The sequence below is a fragment of the Antechinus flavipes genome, chromosome 1 (genome assembly GCF_016432865.1).
Source record: "Antechinus flavipes isolate AdamAnt ecotype Samford, QLD, Australia chromosome 1, AdamAnt_v2, whole genome shotgun sequence".
NCBI classification, from domain to species: Eukaryota; Metazoa; Chordata; class Mammalia; order Dasyuromorphia; family Dasyuridae; genus Antechinus; species Antechinus flavipes.
Window position 1 is genome coordinate 705,773,487 of NC_067398.1, and position 13,094 is coordinate 705,786,580.

Below are 13,094 nucleotides of genomic sequence, written 5' to 3' on the forward strand. Positions count from 1 at the left end.
GGAGATCCAGGGATTTTTCCTTTTTCCTAATTCAAAGTCCAGTTTTTCAAGAAGATTCTTTATCCTGCCCAAAATTTTACCCCACCTAGATCATCTTACTTAGATAAAATTGTTACTCCAACAAACTGGAAAACTTTACAAAGTATTTAATCTAAAGTGAATTACAGTCCATGGTGTGTTTATCTACATTAGGTGGTCCTCTCCCAGCAATCAGTTACATTCCCAAGTCACTCATTAGAATGTTTAACTCTCATTATAATATTCACTCTCTTATTAGTTATTAACCTATCAGAGTTGATTACTATCCATCAAGAAGATCCACTTTTCGAAGAGCATATAAAAATAAATAAATAAACAGCCATGATAAATCTTTGGCTTAGGAAAAACAGTCAAATTATCTTTTTCTTAATTATCCAGTAGCAATAATTAATAAAATGATTAATTATGCAGAAACTATTTTTCTTAAAACTTTTCATTCATGTCACACTGCATTATCTTTTGTTTCCTTCCTTTCTCCCTTCCAGAAAATTAACTCTTATAAGAATAAAAAAGGAAAAGGAAAAAAAAGCTCAACAAAACTAACCAACACATCAATCAAGTCCAACATCATAGTCAGTGGTCCATACCCAGTCCCCCATCTCTACAAAGAAGCAGAAAGTTCTTTCATATCTTTTCTTGAGATCAAGCTTGGTAGTTATAATTTCATAGCCTACAGTTTGGACTATTTTGTTTTTGTCGTTGCTTTTCTTTCCAATTACACTGTTGCCATCATTACATATAACATTTTCCTAGTTTTGCTGACTTCACTTGGCATCAGTTCATAAAATTCTTCCCATGGTCCTCAGAATTACATTTACAAAATAGTTACAGAATAGTAACATTCCATTACATTCAATGAAACAAGAAGTCCATAATATTGTAAAATTATAAAAAGACTCCTTATAAACTAAACTACGGAGAAAATTCTAATTATCCTCTGATTATCAACATCAAAAAAGCATGAAAGAAGCCAACCAAAATGCTGGCCACTGGTAGGTACACAGATTACAAATGAAAAAAAGATTATCAATAGATGGTGAGAACCTCCAAATGTTCTATTTTGATCATACCAAGCCCTGGCATATTACAGGGATTTCTCGTGAGATACAAAATTAATCAAAAGGTATCAACCTAGTGATCCACACAGAAGAAATAACAAATGAAGAACATATGCTCCCCATAACTGAATAGCCAAGTCACTGAATTAGTATAACTCTTTGTGTGTGTGTGTGTGTGTGTGTGTGTGTGTATACACATATGACAAGCTCTATCTATTAATTACATCTGATAAAATGAGCAGTGTCTTCCCTAATCCTAAAATGCTCACTGAACACAAAAAAGACATGCATCTATCATCAATATTCTTCTGATAATTCCAATGGATAGAATCATAAAATATCATAGTCTTCAAAGACTCCAAATTGCATATGCCCCAAAAGCCACTAGAAGCATATTTATCAACATAAGTGAGACACACGACCAATGCCTTGCAAACAAGAAATGGCACAAGAGAGATCATCAAGAAAATAAATATATAATAGAAGAAAATAGGCCAGTAATATAGCAAAAAGTGAGGACTAAAAGAGAGTCTGAATATTATACCCGTAGCTGTGAGATGTTAAAATGCCAAATAGGGATAGAGCACTGGCCCTAGAGTCAGGAGGATCTGAGTTCAAATCTGAACTCAGACACTTACTAGCTGAGTGACCTTGGGCAAATCACCTACTCCCAAATGCCTGAGATAAAAAAAGGTCAAATGGAATTTGCATTACATGAGAGCCCTTGGATGAAATCACAGGGGATAACAAGGAATGAAGGTGTTAATGTGTACTGATGGAAGGAGTGGCTCCATCAAAGTGGAAAAACCAAACAAGATCACTACTGTGAACCTATACATCCTAACACTTTAGGTACCTTCAGTCGATATCCTTTGTGTTACTGCATATAAAGAAAACCACACAGAGAAAGTATAAGCAAAGCCACCTCCCAAAACAGAAAGGAAAATTTTCCCCCCAAGTTTTTCTAAGTTCATTACCGTATTACTTGTAGTCATTTTGGCAGCTGCTCCAAAGTCCACCAGCTTAATATGTCCTGTTCGGTCAATGAGAATGTTCTCCGGTTTGATGTCTCTGTAAGAAAGTCAAACTCAAAAACTACTGCTACTCTCAGCACTAATGAGGAATTCCTACACTGAGCTGCCAATTCTGTCTAACACCTAAGTATGTTTTTAGAGAGAGAGAGTGCAATAAATCATTAGTAAAATATGAGCACACATTTTTGAACTAGATTAAAACAAAAGGAAATTGTTTAGGAAATATGATAAAATTGTAGTCAGAAAAAACCTACTTCTTTATTTAATAAAGCAACTAAGGTCTAGTCAATAAATGACTTTCCTAAGAACACCCAGAAAAAAAGCTACATAAAATTTGACTTTAACTCACAATCCATTGCTTAGTGCTTAGTCTCCTCCATTATACTGCCCTACGTGGATATGTATAAAATAATATAAACAAATAGATGGGGAAAACTGGGTATCATCAGAAAGGCTATGATTTTATTCCACTAGATATCTTTAATCACTTATTAGCACAATATTAAACAAACTCTATGATATTCTAGAGCTTTTCTCTTCTATTTAATGCCAAAAGTTACCAGCACTTCTTTCTTTAGAAAAAGAAATTTCATTTTTCTCTTCTATAACCCAAAGAGCTTTTATCGAGGTTGTCAAGCTCTCTGTTCTAAATAAAGGTGACCTTGCATGTGGTTTCTCTTGTCAAGGTAACCCATCACTTTACAAAGTTTACTTTTATCCAGCTACCTGTAAGATTGCTTCAGAATTGGAGTATATATTCATTTGAGGCGCTAATAATTTACTATACTGATTTCTTATAGAACAAATTTTTACTGAGCTACTAAAGAATACTCACTGACCGATGGACATATCCCATCTGATGAACACTATGAATGGCCAAAACCAGTTCAGCAAGATAAAACTCCATCATATTTTCATCTAATTGATCCTCATAGCGATTCAAGAGTGATAGCAGATCCCCTCCAGGCAGATATTCCATAACCTGTTAGAGAAGACAAAACTGTTTAATCACATATGATAACTAGAAATCCTAAATTAAGTCCTTAAATGAAAACTCTGACATGATATAATTCTTTCATGAAGCTATGAAGATGTGTGGCCTTTTAAAGATCACATCTCTTTAGAAAAACATCTCTTCATATTACATTGAGTATGTGATATACTCAAAAAATTATTAATATGATTTGTTTAAAATAAAATTATACAAAGGTATTTAAAAGTTCCCGAAGACAAGGAAAAAGCTGTCAGCTGCCTAGATTAGAAATAATAATGAGGAAGAGGAGGAAATCTGAGTTATTTTGTTCTTATTAATAATTTCACATTTGGATAGCACTTTGACTAATAAGCATTTATTAAATGCCTACTGTATGCCAAATACTGGGCTAAGGTCTGGGGATATTTAAAAAAAAAAAAGGCAAAAGGCACAATAAAGACCTTTATAAACATTTGCTAACTTAAATTAAGACAGAATTTTCCTTGATACCTGTCAATATCAATTATGGAACAATGAGAATTCAGTTCAATGTTAATAACCTATAAGGTCCCTTTTCAGCTCTAGATTTATGATGATCCTATGCCTTAAAAGCACCTCAATTGTAGATGGTACTGAAACACCAATATTTATAATCCAAAGACAAAAAAAAAAAAAAAAAAAAACCCTTCCCCTCAAGGTGTTTATATTCTATCAAGAGCTTATTACTGTATCCAATTTAAAATACTATTAATAGAAAAATAATGTTATAGGGGTTAACATATGAATTTCTTTCCTTCACAAGAGACCTCACCTCGTCCTTTAGTACTATCTGCCAAAATAAATCTAACTTACTTATCAGACTCAGTTTAGGTGAAGAATATGTTGGTGAATTTGTTTTAAATATATATGCTAATATTCAAATGTTCTAATATCCAAAAAAGAATGAGAAAAAAGGAAACACAAATAAGGAACTCATATTTTAAAAACTCAGTTCTCTAAAAATAAAAGCCATTTATACACGATGACATATCATAATTGTGTTTTCCATTCTGCTTGTATTAAAAGATATGATAATTCAGAGACTCTCTAAGAAGGAAATGATTCTGGAATGCTGGGACAGTCAACCATATGTAGCTACTAGAACAGTTTCCTTTATGAATTTAAAAACTGATCATAAAAAGTTATACTCTATATCTTATCCTGAAGTTGTACTAAATATTAATACTAAAAAAAATTTCCTTCAAAGAAAAACACATCTTCCGAAAGTTATAAGAAAGCAACGTACTTGTTGCTAGACTTGTGAAATGATCCAACCATTCTGGAGAGCATTTTGGAACTATGCCAAGAACTATCAAACTGTGTATACCCTTTGATCCACATTGTCACTATTGGGTCTGTATTCCAAAGAGACTATTAAAAATGGGAAAGAACCCATATGTGTAAAAATGTTTGTAGCAGTCCTTTTTGTAGGGAAAAGGAATTGGAAACTGAGTGGATGCCTCTTAGTTGGGGAATGGCTGAATAAACTATGGTATATGAATGAAAAGAATATTATTCTTCTATAAGAAATGATAAGCAGGCTTCTTTCAGAAAAGCCTGGAAAGACTTAGATGAATTGTTGCCGAGTAAAGTGACAGAACCAAAAGAACATTATACACATTAACAAGATTATGTGATGATCAAACTGTGATAAACTTGTCTCTTTTCAACAATGCAGTGATTCAAAGCACTTTCAACAGATGTGGATGGAAAGTGCCATCAGCATCCAGAGAAAGAACTATGAAGACTGAATATGAATCAAAACATAGTATTTTCATTTGTTGTTTTGGTTTGCTTGATTTTTTTTCTTTCTTATGGTTTTCCCTTTTGATTTGATGGGAATGATTTGAAGGGATAATTTGAAGCATGATGAATATGGAAATATGTTCAGAAGAAATGCCCATGTTTAACATATATCAGATTACTTGCTGTCTTGGGGAAGGAGAAGAGAGGGAGAAAAATTTGGAACACAAGATTTTGCAAAGATAAATGTTGAAAACTATCTTTGTATGTATTTGGAAAAATAAAATACTATTGGGGAAAAAAAAGAAATGATGAGCAGGCTGATTTCAAAAAACTTAGAAACACTGATATGAATCGATGCTAAGTGAAGTGAGCAGAACTAGAACATTGTACACAGTAACAGCAAGATTATGTGATGATCGACTATGGTAGATTTAGTTCTTTTGGCAATATATTGAACCAAAACAATTCCAATAGACTTGGAATAAAAAATGCCATCTGCATTCAGAGAAAGAACTACAGAGACTGAATGTAGGTTGAAGCAAAATACTTTCACTTTTTTATTTATTTGTTTGCTTTTTCTTCTCATGGTTTGGTCAGATTTTTCTTGCACAACATGACAAATATGGAAATATGTTTAAAAGAATTGTACACATATAACCTATATCATATTGGCTGCTGTTTTGGGGAGGAGATATAAAGAGAGGGGGAAAAAATTTGGAACACAAAATCTTAGAAAAACTAATGTTGAAAACTATCTTTAAATTTATTTGAAAAAATAAACTGTAGTTGAGGGGGAAAAAACAATGGACTATGATTTTTCTAAGATATGGATCTGATAATGTTACTAACTTCCTACAGCTAGTTTCAGAGCTTAAAGAAGAGTATATTCCTACAGAAAACAAGTTGCAGACAGCAAAACAGCTGTTACCATTAAAACAAGTCTCACCCATGGAGCAAATGTGCAAATGTCTAGTGATTTTCACTTAAATCATCTAGGCAAAAATTCATTCTAGCTGAAGATTCCAGTAGTTACATTTAGCAAACTCTACTTTGGACTACTAAAAAAGTTATTTGAGCCCTCTGATTTCCTAAAGGCGCATTAGCATTGCTGATCACTCCAGCATAGATGATGCCTTTTAGACTATTCCCCATACCTTGGCTAGGAGAGAAACTTGAATAGCATCGCTAATTTAGCAATGGGTGTCAAAATGTACTTTCAGATATGGAGGAAATTCTTTATCTATAAGCTGCAAATATTAAACACTTGCACTCCTGGAATATCCCTACAACCTATCACTTAATGGATTGTGGACTTCTAGGAAGAATCTGCAGAGAAGCAAAAAGCAACAAGATCAAAGAATCAAACCAACGTTCACCATGGAGACACATGTACAGTCTAAATGATTTGGGAGTGAAGAGAAGGGGAAATGTTTTTAGCAAAAGTGCAGAAGAGAAAGCTAAATTTAGATATTGTCCAACAATTCACACTATTTTGATCAGTTCTGGAGATATTCCCCAAATGAAGATAAAAATGACCAAATCAAAAAAATCAACATGTCCTACAAGGGAGCTAATACTGCCAAAGCAGCAAACTCCAGATCAAAGTTCTATAATGGATCCTGCTAATCTTGTATAGCTGTTTAACCAGGAATCACTGCAGACACTGATATGGTTTATGGTGTGGGGTTTGGCATCAAATGATGTGGTTCAAGAACCAAAATGATGTAGATGATATAGACACCAGATGATGGGAGACTCCAAAAGTTGGGGTTTGATCATGTGAAGAATTCACAACAGCCATTCTCTTTGGCAAAAGGAGACTTATTTAGGGGAGAAGTTACACACAAAATAAGGGTATACAATAGACACTGAGAATGGGAAATATGAAACTGAGTTGGGAGAGCATATGTTCCTGAAAGATACATAGCACCCCAAAAGAGTTAGCTAGCTATGAAGAGAAGTGGAGTTGGGAAACATTGTGAAATTAGGAGAGATACCACGTGGCATGGGTGAAGGGGAAAGAGAAAGACCCCATGAGGAAGAATGCCATAGTAGACTGACCCAAAGGAAGGCAGCAGTCATGGTCTAGCACATAAGTATATTTTATAGGGAAAATTTAACCTCAGAGACATGACTGAGATTCCTGACAGGGCCTGGCAAAGCGAGAACTCTACAGAGACTGGGTCTCAGAGGTTTGGCATAACTTGGATTTCAAAATGGAACCTCCCCAGAGGCTGGGACTATGAACCTAAACTGATCTCAGTCAGTGCCTTCTGTCTGCTAGTCTCAGAAATCAATTCTTTAGTTTCAGTTTCTCGGTCCAAAACACCATTCAGGACCTCATCGACTTCATGTCTGGCTTCTTCAGTCATTTCATTAGGGTCATCAATTAACTTTACTGAGCATTAAGGTCAGGATGTGCCAGACATGGTGCTCAGTGCTACAAAACATCTTATTTGATCCTCTGGGTGAGATACAATCATTAACAAGTAAAATCAAATATAATCGATCCATGATATCTGAAAAATAATACCATAACATTCTGCGAAGCTACAGAAACAAGACAACAGCTGGGTACTGTAATCCCTAAGAGGGTATTCACCAGCAGGAATGGCAGAAAAAAGCTTTGAGGTTTAGAGCTCACATAGTCTTAGAGCTGAAAGGGATTTTGGGACTCATTCAGTCTAACCCCCTAATTTCAAAGAGGATGGAACTCAACCCAATAGATCCAGCCTGGTTATTTTCTCTGCTACTTGCCATTCCCTTTTGTTCCTATTATCCCTAGGGGCTGTCTTCTGCCTCAAGCTTTTCTTCATTTGTTTTCTTTTCCCACACAAAATCTTTTTTCTACCAAAACCTTACAGCAACCTACTCTTTCTTAAGCATATTTCCTTCCCCCATTCCTCCAGTAATGGTTGTCTAAAGAGAAAACAGCAGAACTCTAGGCTGAGTTCACATTCTGATTAATCATCAATGTTTCTAAACTCTCTGTAGCTACACTTGTAAAAACACTAGCCCCTGTTTCTCCTTAGTTCAGAATAATGTGGTGGTGGCAAATGAGATAACTATTTTCAATTAGATACTGTATTAAGCAATATGGTATAACTGGAGATCGCTGAGAAACCCAGCAGGCTGACAAACCAGCCTGTCATGCAGCTAGCTTCTTGTAATGGACTTGCTCTTTTTGGAGCATACTTCTGACTGGTTCTTTCAAACAGCAGCTGTGGATACTAATAAAAGGGTAAATTTTGCATGTGTCCAGGGTGAGTAAGACTGCAGAGCCTAAGTTGATGTTTCCAACTACACCCAAGCACATGGACAGCAACTTTATCAAAAGCATCTTTGAAAAGATAGAATTAAATATGTTGGTACCAGGATGAACTAATCAAATGTAAATAGTGTTTATGACAAAACCCACTTGTATTAAGCAATGCTAAGTATCCTTTCACATACTTCCAGCATATCCCTTGAAGATAATGATAATTTTCTTTTGCCATAGCTGAGATTTCCCAATGAGGAGAAAAAACATTCCGGGCAACTAGAGAATGCAGGTGACAGATGGTGTGTCGAGTACAAGGCACAGAAAAAAATGGGAAGGGGGTTCTAGATCACAAAATCCAAAACCGATTTCACAAGTTAGGGAGCATCCAAAAAACTTCAACTAGAAGTCAAATCTTCTGATTATAAGCCATCTAAGCTTAACTGGATTGGTACAAAAGACATATAAGCTATCATTCAAATCATATTCAAAAGTCTTTTAGACTTGAAAGAACCTGCCAAACAGTTCACATTCCACTAGTCAGTGACCTTCAAGAAACCAGGAGTAGGCACCTCATCAAAATCACAGCATCATTTGCATGATAGGCAATAAATTAGCCAGCAATTTACTCTGCTGATATCTGGTCATCTTTTCCTTGATAATGAACACTGTAACTATAAATAGTCGTAAAAGCCTTCATTGTGTGAAGTTCCTACTTTTGTTGATTGATTTTGACACCATTCTGCTTTTCAGATAAAATGCCCAAGCCCAAACCAAAAAATCCACATCTTACAGTTTGTGAGATTGAAAGGGCTTCATTCCAAATATTTTCTCAATTTTTACAAGCCGTAGCTTTCTTTCCCACAGGCAGGAAGCCATGATTGTGATTCCTTCCTAGGATTCTACAGCACAGCTCCTCACAGGTGAGACCTAAATGCACTTACGGTAATAGAATGTGGCAAAAGGCCAAGACCCAGAACAACTATTTCAAAGGCACTGAGAAGTCCAGGAGTTCCTTGAAGCAACAATACAATTGAATTAAGGTCAATAAAAAGTATTAATATCTCATTTTACCAAGGAGAAAACTGAAAAGGAAAAACTAATGTCTCCAGAGAGACCAAATACAAAACAATAACAAAACAATACTACAAGCCTAGCTTCCATCTGATGTCTTCTTGTCTTCCAAATACTGTTCCAATGAAAGAAAAACAATGGCAAAGATAATAAACTTTAAGAATACCTAAAACCAAAAAGAAAGAAATACTTAAACCTCTAACAATCTTACAACAGAGATCAAAATAACAAATAGGGTTTCATCATTTTAAACACATTTTTATTCATATCTTTTGCTTTTCTATCACCTACATTTCCCAGGCTGCCTCCTCCTTTAAGAATAACCTCTTAGACTTACATGCACTGATGCTAAATGAAGTGAATAGAACCAAGAGAATATTGTACACAATGGCAACAAGATTATATGATGATCAACTCTTTTCAACAATGAGGTAATTCAGTCCAGTTCCAAAAGACTTGCGATAAAGAGAGCCATCTATATCCAGAAAGAGGACTATAGGGACTGAATATAGATCATAACACAGTAATTTCACTTTTTTTGTTATTTGCTTGCTTTTTTTTCTCATTTTTTCCCTTTTTGATCTGATTTTTCTTGGACAGTATGGTAAATGTGGAAATATGTATAGAAAAATTGCACATATTTAACATATATTAGATTAGTTGCTAGCTACAGAAGGGGAGGATGGAGGGAGAAAAATTTGGAACACAAGTTTTTGCAAGGATGAATGCTGATAACTATCTTTACATGTATTTTGAAAATAAAAGCTATTATTAAAAAAAAAAAAAAGAGTAACCACTTAAAACAAAGATTTTATTTTCTCTCTTCAAGGGGGTTGGGGATTATGTTTTGGGTCTCAGTTTATCTTGCTCCCTCTCTTAATTTTTCTTTCTCATAGTTTTTTCCCCTTTAGAACTGATTTTTCTTGTATAACACAACCAAATATGAAAATACATTTAAAAGAATTGTACATATGTAATCTATATCAGACTGCTTGCTATCTTAGGAAGGAGGAAATAAGGAAGGGAGAAAAATTTAGAACACAAAAGTTTCACAAAAATGAATGTTGAAAACTAGCTTGTACATGTATGTGGAAAAATAAAATGCTATTAAAAAATTTTTTTAAGATGGAAAAAAGAAAAAAGTTCAGGACAGGACAACACACATGGCATTTCCACCCCCATTTTCCCACCCAATCTATATCCATAGTTTCTTCACAGAGGTGACTGATGAACCTGTGCACACTCAGCATTCCTGCTCCACCTTTGTAAGGACTCAATCCAGTTCCAACATCCAGGGCAGAGATGCTCCTGGTCCACATCAAACTCCATCTTGTGCTTACAGACCAGCAGCTAGAGGTCTGCTCCTGATCCATCAGGACCCAGAAAGTGGCCAGCATTGTGGTACCAGGCCTGGTGATATGGTACCTCAGAAAGTTCTGGAGTATGTAGCACTAGGCCCAATGCAAGCTGCACTTTATCAGCTTATTCAGCTTAGTTTTGTTGGAGAACAAAGTTGAGCCTGACCGGGCTCAGGCACTTGGAGCAGGAATAACTGAGAGCTCCTCATTCACCTGCAGATTCTACTTCTCCATGCAGAACATCATGTCCCCCGCCTTCTCACTCAATTGTAGATAGATGCTTTTATCAATGTGTATAGGGAACAGGGTGAGAGCAAGAGTCAGCAGGGTGTGTATCTCATACTGCTACTGGCACATGGAGTTCTGAAATATGTCCCTGGACTCTGGATAAAAAGTAAGGTGCTAGCAAAGACCCAGAGGGCATCATGGTTTCAGTGCATCATCATGCTGCTGACAACTGCCCCACAGTAACTGTGGCAACCTAGCACTCGGCACTTAGGATACACACTTCCCTGGGTGAGTTCCATGTACTCAAGCACCCAGACAGCACTGCAGTAATCTCCACCTAGAAACAGAGATGACATAGCACCACAAAACCAAGCATCGTATGCATGAGCAGTGTAGACAGTGGTACCAGTACTGCTCCTGAGAGACTAGCTGCATGCTTCATGCTGATACTGGATTTGTCTACCAGAGAATGAAACACACTGAAGATGCTTTGGGCATTCCAGATCTTGGAGTGAGAATAAAGAAGTGATTTTCTGGCCACTGTGCATTGTTGATGCACAAATGACTGAAACTGGTAAATGAATTAATCGATGCTATCCTACAACCACCAGAAGGATAGGTTAAGAATGGTGCCCATTAAGATGACCATGAACCATTACATAGAATTTCCAATCCCTCTATTTTTGTCCACCTGCATTTTTGATTTCCTTCACAGGCTAATTGTACACTATTTCAGAGTCTGATTCTTTTTATACAGCAAAATAACTGTATGGACATGTATACATATATTGTATTTGACTTATACTTTAACATATTTAATATGTATTGGTCAACCTGCGATCTGGGGGAAGGATGAGGAGAAAGAGGGGTAAAGTTGGAACAAAAGGTTTTGCAACTGTCAATGCTGAAAAATTATCCATGCATATATCTTGTAAATAAAAAGCTATATTAAAAAAAAAAAAAAAGAATGATGTCCATTGAAATTCCAATAAACTTGTGATAGAGAGAGCCATCTCTATTCAGAGAAAGGACTGAATAGGGATCACAGCACAGTATTATCATCATTTTTGCTACTGTTGTTTGCTTTTTTTCCCCCTCATTTTTTCCTTTTGATTTGATTTTTCTTGTGCAGCATAATAAATGTGGAAATACGTTTAGAAGAATTGCACATATTTAATCTTTTTTTAAATAACTTTTTATTGACAGAACCCATGCCAGGGTAATTTTTTACAACATTATCCCTTGCACTCACTTCTATTCCGATTTTTCCCCTCCCTCCCTCCACCCTCTCCCCGAGATGGCAAGCAGTCCTTTACATGTTAAATAGGTTACAGTATATCCTAGATACAATATAGCACATATTTAATCTGTATTGGATTACTTGCTGTCTAGGATAGGGGAAAGGAGAGAAGAAGGGAGAAAAATCTGGAACACAAGGTTTTGAGAGGGTAAATGTTGAAAACTATCTTTGGATGTATTTTTAAAAATAAAAAGCTATAAGTATTTTTTTTAAAAAGAAGAAGATGAACAATATCCATCAGCATCGAGAAGAGACTGTGGTGCTTGTAATAAGTCTCAGATCTCTGTTTCAGTGAAGGCCTCCCAGACTCTGGCACATACTCATGTGATCAACCTTCTGGTACTTCATTAATGTCAGCTTGTAGGGAATGGCTTCCGCCTCTGGTCAGGGGGATTCTTGGTCCAGCTGTTTCTGTGGGTGTCCTGTGCGTCAGGCACCTTATGTTCAGTGATACAGTGGAAGCCCTGGCTGGCTTGCACCTTTTGATCCAAAAGGTGAGGTACAGCTTTATGGAAACGCTGGATGAAGCCCTCGATCACTTCCCAAGCACCTGGGTGGCCACTCATGCCCACATTCCTAAGTCAGGTCCCACCCGGGGTCCTTCTCTGGGTCCATTACAGGCTGTGTATAGGGACTGCCTGCTCCTGAGCTGGGCACAACAGAGCAGTGGGACCAGAGATCAAGAAAGCAGCCCAGCACACTGAGAGAGGGCAAAAGATTTGCCTTACTACGTATCAGAGGCAGGACCAGACACAGAGCGCTCTGGCTTTGAGGCAGTGTTCTGCCTACTAATTCACTAGGGCATGTAGGTGGGCATGCACATTCTGCACATGTTTTTTGTGCTATGTGTATATACATGTGCCCTGTGTTTTGTGTATACATGTATACATATAAATGTATGTGTATACATGTATAGATAAATGTACGTGCATGTATCTAATACATGTGTTCCAGTGTGTTTGTATACACATAAGGATGTATATGTA

At 36.3% G+C, this 13,094-nt stretch overlaps 1 protein-coding gene across 6 annotated transcripts in view; it reads right to left on the reverse strand.

Moving 5' to 3' along the window:
• Window positions 1-13,094, reverse strand: part of CIT (citron rho-interacting serine/threonine kinase) — a 149,546-nt gene that overhangs the window by 118,437 nt on the left and 18,015 nt on the right. For all 6 annotated transcript variants that reach the window (XM_051972904.1, XM_051972907.1, XM_051972908.1 and 3 more), the window contains exons 6-7: window positions 2,971-3,113; window positions 2,075-2,168 (exon numbers count right to left, since the gene is read on the reverse strand). In XM_051972904.1, the coding sequence (XP_051828864.1) occupies window positions 2,075-2,168; window positions 2,971-3,113 (237 nt within the window). The remainder of the gene's footprint in view (window positions 1-2,074; window positions 2,169-2,970; window positions 3,114-13,094) is intronic.